Below are 16,863 nucleotides of genomic sequence, written 5' to 3' on the forward strand. Positions count from 1 at the left end.
GGCCATGTTTCCATCAACAAAAAACAACCACAAAAAAAGAATCAATCAGAATATGGATAGGGAGCTTCCCCTCGTCCTGGGTGTCTGCCTTGATGTCACAAATTAGACTGATGATTGATCATATTTTGAAGATGACAGGCCACAGCCCAGATGATGATTGCATAACATCATCCACCTGCTGATCACAGGTCCCAGTCATCACAGAAAGCCGCGGACAGCAGACGAAAACCACTGGATCCCGCTGATTAACCAAAAGGCCCGCACACGAGGAGCGGTCGAATGGCAACTAAACCACAACACGAGCGCTGTGTGTGTTTACATCTGTAGGGCGGGCGGGCCGGGCCCTGACTCTCACGGTAATCGATGAACGAGGGAGGAAAGGGAGGTAGCGGGCGAGGCAGGGATGTGTGGGGGGGGGGAGGGCGGGTGGGAGAAAATCGGTAAAGAAAGCAGGTTATCTCCTGTCATTAGGGGAGGGGGAATCCCCGTCTAGAGGGGGGGAGGCGGGGTGGGTGAGGAGGGGTGAGGAAAGACCGGGGTTCATTGATAAAACGGGAGGGAGGGAGGGAGAGGGGAGAAGAGGGGAGACTATGTTTGGCATCAAGAGAGAGCAGACAATTATCTGTATTGATTAGAGCGGCCCAGTACTGTGAAGACTGAGAAAACTATGACTGGATCAATAGAGAGAGAGAGAGAGAGAGAGAGAGGGAGGGAGGGAGAGAGAGGGAGAGAGGGAGGGAGTTAGAGGATAGACAGACCAATAGAGAGAAACAAACGACAGAGATAAAAGATACATATAATGACAAACATAAAGACACAGAAACATAGTTTATGGTGCAAAACGAAGTCAAAGACCCAAGGTGGCATAAACGGTGAGAGGGGAGACAGAGAGAGTCAATGAAAGCACGAGGAGATACATTACAGTGTTGATGTCATTACTCTTTATCATTGATTTGTCAGCGCAGCCACAGAGTTCATTCAACAAACCCACCAGAGTCCTCCCATCACCACAGCACACAGCTAAGCAGAGAGAGAGGGAGACAGACTGGAAAAGACATTAACTAAACGCACACTGAGTGACCACAACCTGACCTGAGGCTGGTGGACAAAACTGGCAACCCAGAGAAAACGGACAACAACGACAGGAAGACGTCACTGGAAACCACGTCCAGGCCGGTGCCCCGTTCGTTCAAACGCATGTGGCTCACGGGGTACACGGGCCGAAAAAGTTTCCAGGTTTCCCACAGAGCATGAGCCTATAAAGAGCCAGCATGTTTGGGACTTCCTCTGTTTGAGCTGGCTCACTTCCTGTTGGCACACATGAAATATTGAGCATGAACGTGTATCCAGTCGTCAATTAGAAAAAGTCTTTTTGGGCCACTTTGTGTCATGTGACCACTGTGCCAAAATAGCCTTGAGCGGTTCCACTTCCTGCTTTGCTGCAGCCTGTAGAACAAGTTCATTACCAAAATAAAACTTGAAGGGTTTCCAAAAAAACCAGTTCAGACCAAAACTGTTTAAAAAAAGACAATGTCATTTATGCAGCAAAATACAAGGAGACTTCTCTCCTATCGTCATATCTTCTCATATTTATTATGTGCTTAATGTTGTAACGCTTTGTGTGCAACAGTGTGCTTTTCTGTCATTACAGTATAACACTGTGGCGGTATAACGTGCCTTAAAGCACACGGTGTGGTGATGTGCAAATGTGCCGACGTCGTTAACCTCGCACAACAACGCTGTGCTTAGTTATAACCACGCAAGAGAAGCTCATTTGAATCTGAGAGAGAGATGTGAAGAGGGAAAGGATTTCAGACGAGGGAGGGGGAGCATGTGTGTTGGAGGGGAGGCTTTGAAAAATATCAGGAGGGAGGCGGCGCTCAGGTAGGGGGCCTTGCTGTGGGGCCTCTTTTTGTCCGGGACAAAAACCAAAATGGTGGAATAGGGCTGGAACAAAAGGCACACAGGGGGAAACAGGAGAGTGACAACCTGTGCTGAGTAAAAACATCCTGCTGACACGCACACACACACGCACACACACACACACACACGCACACGCATTAATCTCCAATCAGACCCCACTGACTGTGTGTGCAAGCGCCCACTCGCTACACTTCCGGTCGCAATGTACATTTCATGGAATCCTTGGCCTCATTACCCAGACAACCCAGACCCACAGCACACACACGCGCGCACACGAACACACACACCCCGACACAGGGGACCTCATCTGTCATTCCTTACTTTATTGAACATTACAAGATGATAGAATTCAGCCTCCCGCTCACTTGATATCTTCTGACGCTGAAGAGGAACGCATTGTCAGAAAAGGTTTATACAAAAACAAACAAATAGATGAAAAAACATAAACTCTGAACGGGGGAGCCGGGCTGGATATTGAGGAAACCTTTGGTAAGGGCAGAAAATGTCAGGTTTGACAAATGACCTTTTAAACATGGAGCAGATGTAGAGAGTCATGTACACTGTGGACAGAGGGCAGCTCAACTGTCTGTCTCTTAACAGCGAGTGAAAGGATAAGCGTCACTGTTCCGATAAAACACTCATGTTACTACAGTTTAAATCAAAACGTGGGACAAACCAAAGCGATTCCTAAATCGAAAGTGAGTTTTATTCTAGAGGGAAGAAGGTGGAAAAGCCGTTTCGGATATGTAATACAGCCACGGAGGCGGGAACAAAAAGAGAGGGGAAAGTGCAGGAGAGCATTTGAAACGGGGTGAAACGGATGGGGAAAAAAAACAGCCGAGCAGAAAAACAAGGAGGGAGCAGGAAGGAAAGAAAAACGACAGACAGGAAGGGGGAACGGGACATGAATTACAGGTGTACAGTTATGCATGCGTGACATCACTGAACCCCTCCTCCAGCCTTTGGGAATGGGCACCTTGGAAACGGTCGCTAAGGGAACAGAGTACAGAGAGAGAGGGGGAGAGGGAGAGAGAGGGAGAGAGAGAGGGAGGGAGAGGTGAACGAGATGGTTAAAAAAATCAAGAGGTACAAGGCAGATAGCTAATGATACCCGGGATTCAACCTCAGTAAGAAGATTGGGTGTGTGTGTGTGTGTGTGTGTGTGGTGGGGGGCAAAGTCCTTTGGTCAGGAAAAATGTCCATTCCCGAACAAACCAGCGTTTACCTTCTTCACGTCCCATTCAGCAAATGGGCCACCTCGGCTCATAAAGGGCGAAAAGCATCACAGCTAAAGCCTGCGTTGTCCTCCTCCCCCATATACTGTGACCTCTCATCCACTCCAGTCATTTAGAGAGGGGAGATTTAGTGCAGCGGCGATGCAGCGCGATGGTAAAAAGCGGCACATGATAGAGAGGCAGAGATGGCCTCGGGTCTCCGCTTTAACACATGGAGAACTATTGATGGAAAAACATGTTGATGGACAAAGGGAAGATGGTACAGTGAAATGTTGGCTGTTAATGTATATGGGTGTTTGGAGGTCATTTCCACCAAGAAGCTAGAAGCTCGGTAAGTGGATCGAGAAACTGAAGTTAGCACACAGCACCCACTTAGGTTTTCTGAGGCGTCGGGGTAATGAACACACACGGCCAAGCCCACAGGAAAGAACCGCCGTGCCACCCTGACCTCGGCAAACTCTCTTCATCCCTGCAGACGACGCAGTGTCCACACGCGCACACAGCAGCTGAATAGATGCCTACCTCTGCCCTCTCCTTTGACCGGTAAACAAGTCGTTCTCAGCTCAGATCAACATTACTGCATACTATATATATATATATACACTTTTTTTTCAATCACCAAAGCCTTGCAGGATTTATGCACATGGCACCTGCTTTCTGCATGCAGCATATTGGCAGTATCATATGCATATCAAAGGCTTAGATTTGGTATGCAATATAGATTTGGTATGTATGCATAATATGTGATCAATATCTGTTGCTGAATAAAACATGGTGCCGGCTTTTGACAGGCCGATTTGAAATGGAGATGCTATGCGAATACAAAAGGCTTCGGCGAGATTGGCCCTGAACCCTCCACATACCAGCAGTTCACATTTAGACGCTCTCACCTGCACTCTCCATAATGCATGAGCTGCCTGAATATATATCACCCCCTGCACAGCTCTCTCTCTCTCTCTCTCTCTCTCTCTCTCACACACACACACACACACATGCATGCACGGGAAATGCAAGAACACACTAGTGGGTGTGTATACGCACGAGATAGCCATGCATACCTACATGCTGGCACATATGTGCACATACACACCGACGCAGTCCAGCACAGCAGAACGAAAAGCGACCCAGAGACTCAGGTTCCATGGTGAGAATCTGATAGCAAACATGTAGAAAAGAAAGAAATAGAGCAAGAAAAAAAAACAAAAAACAAAAAAAAAAATGCCTATTTTGTCTCAGAAAAAAAAAGGAAGAACAAAACTTTGGTGTAATTCAGAAGTACCGTGTGGCAACCTTAAATGATCTGTTTTCTATTTACTGGCTGAATTTTGCTGGCAGAAAAACGACATAACTGTTTTAAAAGCTTTGATTGCTATGAAACATGGAGGGGCCACATCCAGTGTAAAACTTAAAAAAACAAAAAAAAAAGCCAACATAAAAACACACTGTTTTTCTTCTTTGATCAAGTGGTGTGAGACACACAGGCAGTGCTTAATCAAAACACTGGTAAGCCATCCTGAACTTCTGGGCTTTCAGCAGCAGGAAAAGGGGTCAGGGTTGCTGAACAACTCAGTGTGAACTGGTCTGTGTGTGATGCTGTGTGTGTGTGTGTGTGTGAGAGAGACGCAGCCTGTGTGTGTGCTTGTGCACGGGGCCGCTGTTTGTTTGCGAGGGACCGTGTCGGTGGTGTTTGCGGGCCGCCAATTAACACACACACACAGTTTTTTGAAAGGTGGAGCCTGCTGAAGCGAGGAACGAGGAATAGAAAGTTAGAGAAGTAGAGGCGGTTGAACGGTTGATATTACAGCAGGGAGCATTACAACAGGGCAGATTATGATTTAAATTACATTACACTGCTGTGATGGCCAATAGTAAACATGCATTTACGGGGCAGTATGTCTGTTTTAGAAGACAACTGAATTTACTTAGTGCTTCTATCTCTCTGCCTCTCTGCCCCTGCTAGTCTTTAACCTTGGCCTCTGGTGCTTCTGCCTATCGCAATAAAGTCACCCCTCCTCCTCTTTACCTCTCTCTCCCTCCCTCTCTCTCTTTTTTCTTCCTCCTACTCTGCCTCCTCCTCCTCTTCTCTGTCTCTCTCTGTCCCCCCGGCACCACTGTTGTCCACTGTTCCACTCATTCATAGTAAACACTATTGATTTTCAGCAGGGAAAATAAAAAAAAGCCCATGAATTTTAATGCCCCTATCTGTCCCCTTCTCCATCTCTTCCTAACCCCCCCCCCGCCCCCCCCCGTCTCTCCCTTCTCTTCACCCCCTCCACCTCCACCCCTTCTTTCCTGAGGGGAGGATAAAGAGATGGGGATCGTGTGTGTGTGTGTATGCGTGTGTGTGTGAGTGTAAGGTGGTGGTATATGGGGAGGGGGGTTGCATTTCTCATTTCCCAGCTGTGCCTCTCTCACACACAACTACCCCCCACCTCCTCCCCTCACCCCCTACACCTCTCCTTCTCCCCATCCTTCTCTCCTCCTCCGTCCTTCTCCTCATCCCTCTGTCGCTCCCCTCTCCTCTTCACACCGGCTTCCACTCTGGGGAGTGGAAGCAAAAGCTCACACACACACACACACACACACACACACACACACACACACACACACACCGACTGTGACACACAAGCAGGGGCTGTCCCATTCTGCTGGCACTTAAACAATCACATGCGCACACACAAGCGATACAGCCGCCCCACGGTCAAGGCCACGTACAGGCAAGACAAACACATACATATAGATGCCCTGATTTACACACACATAAACACACACCGGCGCTCCGAGCGACACCAGCCGTTCACCGTCATTTCAGCAGCGCAGGAGTCAAGTATTTAAACTTCCTGCCATCTCACTCGCTTCCTTTTTCTTTCCGATGACTTCCTGCTCTCTCCTCGCTCGCTCTCCTCCCTACCTTCAAACATCCCTCCACCCCCTCCCTCCCTCTTTCTTTTCTCTACCTCCCTTGCCAGGCCTCTCTCTCTCCTCTACTCTGTGTATTGATTTTGCTATAAGCGGTGTCCCGTTTGCGACAGGTTAGCACAGACAGACAAAGGCAGACTTCATCAACCAGCGTTAAACACAGGAGCCACGTCCTCAATAATCACTCCATCACACAAAAGACGACGAGAGGGAGGGAGAGAGGAGAGGAGCATGTAGAGAGTATTGACGAACAGCGAAGAGAAGAACTGAAGGGGGAAAGGAGGGTGCTGCTGAGTATTTTCAAGGTTGTCTTTTTGTTTTCTATAATTTGCAGGAAGCGCAGGGAAATATTCCACCGCCTGGATTAGACACAGGAAGATTCACCCGCACACACACGAACATGAACTTGTTTTATGTCTGAAAATTTGCGATTCTGTTCACCTCTTTGTTGCATTTCTCCCTTTCTTCTGATAAGCACTCTCACACAAGCCTGTCTTATTAAAACTTGGCACATGCATAAGTTTGAGGGATGTTCATTGCGACACCAGCTTCAATTAGTATCTTATTAAATTTTTGGTTGCTTCCAAAGGAGGAATTTTCCTCACTAACCTCATTATAACAGCGAGCGTGTGCAGACTTCGCTGGTCTTTTAAACCAGCCTGAACTTGCGTGTGCTTGTGTGTATGCATGTGCACACATGCGTGCGTGCATTTATCTGTGTGTATACGCAGACAGTTTTCATCTCCACTTAATCTCCCGCTCCTAATTCAGAGTGTACATTGAGCCGCCTAATAGGATGTGACTGGAGCGCCTGCTGCAGCACTAGCTAGCTAGCCGCTAATGAGAGGGCCGCCACAGCCGGGGAATCAAAGCGCTTCATCAGCACTCCTAATTACTGTAAACCTCGTTAGCGGGCTGGAGACCTAACATCTGCTCTCGCTAACAAAGTACATCCAAATATAACACGGAACAGGCCTGGTGTGCCTAAGTGAGAATCAAAGACCGTGCTGCCACCACACCCAGTGATTTCATTGTTCCAGTCTGTGTTGTAATGACAGCAGAGGAGCTTTGCTGCTATTTGGGTTGAAATGAAAAGTCCGAGTTCAATTCTATTTACATCGTTAGGATAATCAACGCACATTTTCCCATTAACTGTGGTTACGGAGGGCTGTTAGAAAGCTTCTCTGTGACGTTCTATGGTACCCTGAGGTCTGAGGGTGCTAATGTTGCCCATCTATGAAGCAGCAGGTGTGTGGACAGCAGGTTTCCATGTAGCTCTGTCTGTTTGCCCGCTCACCCCCTCTCTATCTCTGATCAAAGCACTTCCTTTCAGCCCCCCTCGCCACCTTCTGCTGTTCCTCTCTTCCTCCTCCACCTCCCCTGGCCTCCACCCTCTCCCCCCATCATAATTTGACTGATGATTACACTTGTCACTCAAGGCAGCATGTGGCCAATTAGGAAGAGGGATGATGGGGAGGGGAGGGGCGAGCAGGTTGCGATGAAGCGGGTGGGCGGCAGGAAATTTGGGTTACAACTTTTCATCGCTTGTTCCACTCAGGTAGTCTTTTTAGCTCTTAGCTGTGGGAGAAACAAATATTTGCTTCTGTTCAATTTTCCTTAAGAGACTCAAAAAACATCCAAGAGCCCCTCTTTCCTCCCCTCTTTCCGACGCTCCGGCCTTGTCTCACACTCTCTTGGCCACTTCAGTATCTCTCCATGTTCCAGGGTAATCACAGACTCATTTAAAGTCACTTTTGTACACTACCTCTGACTGGTGGTTAAGAGTGCGACCGCAGACTATGCTTTTATGGGCCTTAATGTGTCCTGCAGACACTTTGGCAACCAGGCTGCTGCTGTCAAAGATGCGGGTGGAGAGAGAGAGCCAGAGAGAGAGAGAGAGAGAGAGAGAGAGAGAGAGGGGACATACAGGGCCAACAGCCATGGCGACTTAACCAGGCTGAAAAAAGGGGGAACGAAAGAGGATGAAAGAGGAGGGAGGGAGTGGAACGTGCACGACAAAATGGACAGAACATGGGAGCGTCAAAAGAAAGGGGAGAGAGAGGTCACTTAGTCACTCCTTCGGCACCCCCGCTCGGCACCTCCTCCCTCGTCCCCTTTACAAGCAGACAAAGGGACAGAGGGGTGCAGCCCTTGTACAGAGGAAGGAGGGGTTTACGCCTCCCTGTGTCATCCCCTTTTTCTTTGCCCCCCTAATATTTACAGACAACCAGTGATATTGTTGTTATGGGCAGATGCAGGTAGACAGAGAGCCCGGCTGGAGCAAACGGCAGCACACAACAAAATCTAAAATGCTAATTATGACAGGACAAACAATCTGTTGGAATATATTTAAGCTTAAATCAATCACATGTAATTTTCTGTCAACTCTTGAGCATTTCTAATATCCTGCCGCTGGCTTTCACGAGCAATGGGAAAAAGAGTGGGACTGTGCACTTACAAAAGAAAGGCAGAGCCAGAGAGATTGCACGAGGGAATGAGAGGGAGAAGAGGTGGTGGAGTACAACAGATTAATTTCAGAACAGAGCGCTCCTGCCAAGAGAAGGATGGAGAGCAGGAAGGATAGAGGGGATAAAGAAAAGAGAAAACGCCGAGAAGAGAAAGAGAGGAGGGAGATTAAACATGCATTCAACTCTCTCAAAGGGCTGCGCTGCTTTTGGAGAGTCTCCGCTGTGTGTGTGTGTGTGTGTGTGTGTGTGTGTGTGTGTGTGTGTGTAAGCACTCCAGAGGGTGCATTTGCGATGATGTGACACTGCTTATAGCAGACATGTTCGCCGCCTCCGCCTCAAAGCCCGATCGGTGAGCTCTCTCGTACACCCTCGCTCTGAAGGACAGCAGCGGCACCCCAAAGGTTAATAGGACCCCTTCATTACCATAAATCTTATCAGCTAAATGAAATGGAGAGAAGGACCCCTGATTTAGTCGTCCGCTCTTATGGGCTAAGGGGAGACACCCAATCAAACCATGAGATTTTATTGGTCTTTTTTATTATCTAAATGTACTGGCACATGAGCGGGGTGGCAGAGGTGACAGCCTGCGGCAATCAACAAGGAAAAAAAAAAAAAAAAGACAGCGGCTGGCAAAAACACATTGTTGGCCTGTTTATGAGCCCACAGTCATCTCAGGAAATAAGACAGTCCAGACGATGCATGTTTCGCTACAAAGCACTGCACGAAGCCTTGGTCCCTCTGACCAGGGGAATGCAGGGAGTCTGCCACCGAGCCTTCGCGCTGCTGTTTGAATAAATCAGGCAATCTTGTGAGAAAAACATCACTAAAATCAGCTAATCAAGTGTTCAATATGGTCAGCGGGAGTTCAAAGGCTTGTTTTGACTGCCTAGTCTGATGCTGGTGATTGGCGGCATGCGGTGAAGCCCACTCCAACCCTGATCACAACCAGGCCACCACTGACCGAACGTCCACACACACACACACACACACTCAGAGTATGTCCCCCACGTAGAGGTCAAGCATGCTCGAGTTCTCAGTATGTGCATCATCTGTATGTTATTGAAAGAGAGAGAGAGAGAGAGAGAGAGAGAGAGAGAGAGAGAGAGAGAGAGAGAGAGAGAGAAGCGATGGGAAACACAAAAAAAGGTACAAATCAATACCCAGAATGGAGGTCAGGTGGTTTGTATGTGTTTATTCCTGCTGATGTGTTGATTAACTGCCCACACACACACCTGCACATGCACACACACTCCATCTATCTCCCTCTGTGTGTGTTCTCCAGGTGATAGGTCTGATTAAGTGGCCTGCTCACCCGGCCTCTGATTAGGACTAATGCTGGGCTGTATTTCACTGGACACAGCCACCAAACGCACAAAACTATTCCTCCGAGTGTGGGTCCGTGTGCGTGTACAACCCAACAACACAGTGTGTAGCAAACACAATCAAGAACAATGGATGTTAATGTAAATGCTACTCATCAAGCTCTTCAGAGGAATACGTTTGCGTGATTTTCCAGCTGTGTCCTGCTGTGTATGCGCCAAGTGTCTTTGTTGGAGTATGCATATTTAAAAGCACATTTGTAAAGGTCATTGTTTGGTGAGAGAGTGCGTGTGTTCATGTGTGTGTGTGTGTGTGTGTGTGTGTGTGTGCGAGGTAATGGTTATTAATACGCTAATGGCTGATTAGGACGTACTGTGTGTGTGTGTGTGTGTGTGTGTGTGTGTGCCCTAGTGTGTCCTGTTCCCCAGGAGAAACTCAATACCACTCACTGTTGCTAATGAGCTATGGGACCTCATCAGCATTAATACTACATTAGTCTAAACCAACACAACACATCAGTACACACACACACACACACACACACACACACACACACACACACACATCCACATGCTATATATAAATACAACCTACTGGCGCATATGCTCACCTGTGCAAATCCATAAAAAAGGTTAACAGTTAATAGGATTAAAAGGAATTTTCAAACCTTGTCTATAACACAAACAGCACAGCGTTATCATTGCACACTTAAGAGACTGGATCTGTTTGGATTAATCCAAAACCACATAACAGGTTTAATTCCCAAATGTTACGTATCAATTTAAACAGAATAATGTCACCTTATGTGCATAACTACAAGGGCGAGTGATTACATGCTCAGAAACGATGCAGCATCGTCATAAACAAGCCTTTTATTTTCATGCCAGATGATTTCAGTAATGTCCTCTGATTGGGCCTCGTCCTGTTGTGAAACTGTGTCGGGGACGTCTACGTGAGCCTAATATACGTAAATAGCCGAGCCCATTAGCTCCTGAAGCATTCTGCCATCAGCCTGCTGCATTCAGAGCCCTGTGGCTGGCTCATATACTGCAATCTAATTCTACTACCAGGGGGAGAGGAGAGGAGGGAGAGAGAATTGTATTGTGACAGAGAGCAGGAGGGAGTGGGAGGGAAAGGGAAAAGAAGAGGAGAGAGAGGGCTACAGAGAAGGAGAGAGGTAGCTTAATGCAATAAAGCATGTAGTATTGACATCTTTCTCGTGTCTATTGATTCCCCATTATGTTGCTAACAAACCCAGGTTGACATTTTGTCATTTGCAATCATGTTAACACTGCGACTTGCACGCTCCCCTCCACAAACCGATCTATACCTACACACACTAGTTTGCACGTGTGCTCATGCTTGTGCACACACACACACACACACACACTCTCTCTGTCTTCCTCCAAATGGGTAAGCGCATGCACGGCCTTGCGTCACGTAGCCATCGAAGGCATGTGCCAGAGTCCCACGCACATGTAGAAATGTCTCGAAAGTAGCCAGGAAGTGCGGACATAAAGCTGGAGTCGTGGTGATTAACGGATTAAGACTGAACACTTATTGGAACACGCTGCTCGAAATAAAAGCATCAGACTGGCCCGACATGATCAGGAAAAGTTATGAGGAGTACGAATATCAATAACTGCACGGTTAATGTTACTGTGTTTTAAATTCAGAGACAGAAATAAAGCAGGTCGAAAATCAGTGGTGTGTGTGTGTGTGTGTGTGTGTGTGTGTGTGTGTGTGTGAGTTAGACTGTATATGGTAGGAGATGGTGGTTAATGGTGTGTGACAGAAGGTGCATAGCTGAGATGAACTGAATCTTGGTGTCTGTGTAAGTGTGTGTGAGAGAGAGAGAGAGAGAGAAAGAGAGAGAGAGGAGCCTCCAGTCTCCTTGATGTCCCATCATATCATATTATATCAATCCCTGCGCAGTGTGGGAAACCTGCGGTTTCCTCCTCTATGTCCCATTAAACTTTCATACACCAGTTAATGCTGATGGCTTCACAAACCACTTTACTACACACACACACACACACATAGTTCACGTAGCAGTGGCCCTGACCTGTACCTTCGCAGACACAATGCCATTAAAAATAGAACAAAACCTGGATCAGTTAGAGAAGCTCGCAATCCAGGTGGAAAACGGCCCAACATGCTTGTTTTATGCTATATGATGGTCCGTCTGTTTCATGATGGTGCGTGTGTGTGTGTGTGTGTGAGCCCCCACAGGGGTTGTGCATGAGTGCTTGAGGCCTGTTGTAACATGAAAGAGAATGAAAACACAAGGGGCAGAGAAGGGTCAGGTGGGGCTGAGTCAAACACTCCTGCTGTGACCTCTGAACCCGCACAGAGCTCTAACTCAAAGGAGTCAAGGAGCTCCCACCAGTCAAAGAGGGAAGTTAACTGAGAGCTCCAGTCAAGAGCTCTACAACGAAAACCTGAGTGCGTGCTGGGGGGTATTCAAATGTTCTGTGTGCTACCAGGAGAGTTTGGGAGAGCACAGACTGGAGCTCAGGGGCACGACGCCAGAGTGAGAGGGGTTACTTGAGAAGCGGCTCTGGGGTGTCGGCTCACTGTTTCAGTGAGTGAAAACTTTGACGGATGTCGTCCCAAATTGTTTGCCGATGCACAATTCCTGAAGACACAACAGCGCTGTCCCTCCGCAGTCCTGAGATGCTGAACTGACCCTGCACCCATTTAGCGACAAACCCTCTGAGCCTGGAAAGGACAACACCTTGTACTGTTATCAAAATAGACTAAAATCAGCATAGCATTGTAAATCACTGTTATCCCACCATCTAAGGGATCCAGCAGCCTGTGTACACATCCCATCAGTTTGCCTGCTTATTCAGATGCTGGCCCTGGCCCGGGACACTGCAACATAATGGCTCATCCGTGGTTTACTCTCACCTCTCAAGCTCAAACTGGGTTTTCCTCTCCCTCCTCGTTTTTCACTCTGTCATCCACTCTTACTTTCACCCACTTCTCTCCCTCTCCCTCTCTCTCTTTCCACATTTTTTTTTATCTCATTCTGACATTCGCCATTTTTCAACGTGCGGAGCGCGAAAACTCCTCCTTCCCGGTCGCTGCTCCTTCCCCTCGTCCCCCCTCCAACCCCACTCCCCTCTCTTCAGTGTGTATATCTCCTGAGATGTGGAGGGTTAACAGGTCCCTCTCATCCCTCTACACACTTTTTTCCTCCCCCTCTATCACCTATCCCTTCACTGTCACATGCTGTGCACCGTTGACTGAGTATGTGGAGTAAGGGTGAAGCCTGGCATCTATGAAATCAAATGGGCTTGAACTGATCTGGAGATGAGAGGGGAGCTGTGCACTGGAGGGGGGATGCCTGGCCCTTTAAGAGTCCATCCACCGGCTGAGGTGCACACCAGCCACATTTACGCACCATTACGCCCTGATACGCAAGTTGCTGTATGTATATGCATTAGTGAATACTGAAATGCATCAGAAATAAAAGCCCATTGACCTCATATGGTATTTTCCCCTCACTTCCCTATACTCTGCAGTCCTTCAGTGTGCACACAGAGGACAGAAAACACATTAGAGCCTGCGCATCCTTGCCTCTCCAAAGGCGTACTGAGGGGAAAGGGCTGAGCAGCTGTTGCATGTCTGAGAAACAGTGGAAGCTGGACAGAGCCGGAGCTCTCTCCCCGCGACAGCCAGTGACACACTGAAGCCAGTCTGGCTGCTCCCACCATGCGTCCTTTTATTCCGCTTCAGCGCAGATGAAACGCAGACGGCGCCCCAGCCAGCACCCTCCCCCTCCCTGACTCCACACTCCCTCTGCTGCTCCGTTTTCAACCGTACAGCAGCCAAGCAGCAACGGGACAGAGAGATGTGGTCACTGGAAGTCTATTTCCAACGGTGTTTACAAAGATGCGAGCCCTGTCCCTTAACCAGCATGCAAGTCAGAGCAAAAGCAGCCGCCGCGGCGGAACCAGAGATGTTCGGCAAGCTCAAAGCCGAGTCACTTACAAATTATCTACATGAATAAAGCACAATCGCAAAACAACGTGCAATAAAACGAGAGAAAAGCGGTGTTTTCTCTCTCCCCTCTCTCCGTCCGTACTCCTCCGTGCACCTACTCTCTCCTTCTATCTCCCCCTCTCCCTGCTTCCACCGGCCCAGGAATCGATCTCCGCAGGATCGATAAGTTGGCATGAATATTCCCTGCCTGCCGAGAGTCTAGTTGGGGAGAGACGGAGGCTGAGGCTCAGGCGCAGGCAGTGGAGGAGAGGGGAAGGATGGGGACGGAGACAGGAGAGAAAAATACTCCGAGAAAGGAACATTAGGCGGCGTGGAAATGAAGCAACACACGCGCGGAACGGTGGCGCATCGTTCCACAGAATGGACAGCAAAAAACGGACATTTTACGCAATAAATTTTCAATCAGCCTGGACTCTCCGGCGCGCTCGGGAAAGCTTCTTTGATTTGAACAAACGCCCCGCAAGAGTAAGGGACTCTGTTCAAGCCTTCAAAAGGAGCCGGAGGAGTGTGTGTGCGTGTGTAAGTGGGTGTGTGCGCCGACAGCTCTCCCCGCTGCAAGCGCATCGGCACCGAGCAAGGCGGGGCGGGTCTGACTGGCCCAGTCTGACCGACATGGAGGATGTGTAGCGGGGAGAAGACAGAAAAAAATGTCTTACCGGAGTTGGAGCGGAGAGCCAGAGGGGACTTGAGACGCCAGGCGTTGAGGTCAGGGGCAGTTCTCTGAAACACGAACGGCACCGGCAAAGGAACAAACATGATCTTCCTCCGGCTTCTTGTTTTGATGCAAATAATCTGACAGAAGTACTGTAACAAGCTCTGTCCTCTTCTGAAGCTTCTTCGTCCGTTTCTCTGGTAGACAGCTTTGGGAAAATATTTGGTATGGAGAGCTCACAACATTCGCCGTTAGGTGTGTACACATGTAGCCCAGCTGCGCACTTTTATTTACATGTGTGGATGTCGACTGGTGGCCGGCATTCGTTTTGTTGGAAATGTGCATAGAACATATGTGTAGGATGGTCCCTTGAGTGCAGCAGTTAGCTTACAGTCCAGACGAAACACACAGACGGATAGACGGGAGATCAGACCTCACAGGCTGCAGGAAAAGTTGTGTTACAATTACAGGCCCATTGGAGTAGTTTTAGGATAAAAGGCTGTGTGTCACCTGGCTGTCGTTGATGCACCTGCGTCTCTCTGTCACCTTTGCACTGCTTAAGCGTTCTCCTTGAGTAAACATAGAGCCCCGGGAGCTTTGTTTTTTTTTATCCTCTCACTCCTCACCAGTAATGTTTCCTATAGGTGTGAAAAGGCATGAGAACAGTCGCTAGCCTACTCCTGTAGCATCACCGGCCGGGCTTCGCTTTGGTATTCGCTTCGCAGTTTGAAACAGCACAGTAAATGATGACACGTAGAAACAGACCGGACTGTGTAAAAGGCCAGCGGAGTTACAAAGTCTTATTTGGATTTCTGTAGTATTTGGTTTATTCTATTGTATTTGGTCTCTAGCTGCACGCGCTCCTTCTCCCCTCTCCTTTGCATGAAGGCTACATATAAGACATTCATCCGCTCGCGCAAAGCAGCGGATCGCGTCACGAGCACATTTAGAACAGCTTCATTAAAGGCTATCATCGACAAATAAATAAACAAGTGGGGGAAAGGCTACACGGAGACACGCACACACACGCACACGCGCGCGCACACACACACACTCACACACACAGACACACACACAAACACAACGCGCGCGCTTGGCCCTGACGCTCCTCCTCCCTCGCTCCCTGTCACAAGGCAGTAATTAAAACGCAATCAATCGATAAATAAATAAATAAATAAATACAGCGGATAAATAAATAATTAAAAATACTAAAACACAAAACAACGGAAACAAGAAAGCGTACAGAATCCGGTTATGGTCTCCCGTCTTATCGGAACACTTGCCTATCTCCGTCCATCCGTCTGTGTGTCTTTTTTGTCTGTCTGTTTGTCCCCGTTATTATTTGGGAACCCCAATAGCTCATTCGACCCGGCTCCCTCCAGGATTGTAGCGATCTGCCACTAGGCTGGCCGCAACATTGAGGCGAGAGAGGACCCGCTACTACTCACACATCACCACCCCACCCCCGCACCTCCCTCCCCTCCATCCCCTCCCTCCCTCCTTTCTCCCACCCACCCACCCCCATCTCCCTCGTTTTCACTACCGCTGCAAAAGGTATCCTGTATTGATTTCTGGATTTTTTCCCCCCTCTTAATAATACCGGCTATAATGATGCCAATGGTGATCAGTGCATTACTACCGGCCTGCTTCGGAAGTGAAGACCCGACAAGAGGATCCTTGGATACCTATAGGTGCTTAACGCTAATACCTACCAGGATACCCAGCATGCACACAATTAAGTTATCTCATCACTGCTGCTTTTAATAAGCCCTCCTGAGCGGACGAGGGTGTATCATTAGGTTATTCAGATATAGGAAGACAAGAGCGACCACTGCTGTTCCCGAGCATGAGAAATATGAAGCTGTTTCGCAGCCTGAAAGTGCATTCTGGTGAATTTGCAACCAGTGCAAATTAAGTGACACAAATGCACCGATATGCACGGACCATGTGCATGTTTGCATTTTAAATACGTGTTTGAAACACACACAGTTTACAAACAAAAATACACAGGAGAGCCCGGGTGTCAGGGGGATGAGCTCCTCCGTGACAGAGGTGATCACCACCTCCCTCTTCCTCTCCTCCCTCCTGCTCCCGGATCTTGTTTCCTCCGTCCCGGCCACGCATGCCGGCCTCCCCAGCATGCCTCCTCTCCTCGCCTCCTGCCCTCTCCCTCCCCGGCAACGACATGTTACACGCTGTCAATTACAGACCAGCATCAGTCAACGCCCGGCGCTTACACACCAGATTATTGTCAATATAGATTTTTAAATAGAAAAATCTATACCTTAAACATCGCAGTCAATACGGTCAAATCAATAGGAGTGAGCGAGCTCTT

The 16,863-nt window shown here is 48.4% G+C and overlaps 1 protein-coding gene across 5 annotated transcripts in view; it reads right to left on the minus strand.

The window, feature by feature from the left end:
* Nucleotides 1-14,645, minus strand: part of pou2f2b (POU class 2 homeobox 2b) — a 45,116-nt gene extending 30,471 nt beyond the window's left edge. For all 5 annotated transcript variants that reach the window (XM_076737513.1, XM_076737512.1, XM_076737510.1 and 2 more), the window contains exon 1: nt 14,533-14,645. In XM_076737513.1, the coding sequence (XP_076593628.1) occupies nt 14,533-14,632 (100 nt within the window). In that variant the 5' untranslated portion in view covers nt 14,633-14,645. The remainder of the gene's footprint in view (nt 1-14,532) is intronic.
* Nucleotides 14,646-16,863: the final 2,218 nt, after the last annotated feature.

Source organism: Chaetodon auriga, chromosome 8 (assembly GCF_051107435.1).
Source record: "Chaetodon auriga isolate fChaAug3 chromosome 8, fChaAug3.hap1, whole genome shotgun sequence".
NCBI lineage: Eukaryota > Metazoa > Chordata > Actinopteri > Chaetodontiformes > Chaetodontidae > Chaetodon > Chaetodon auriga.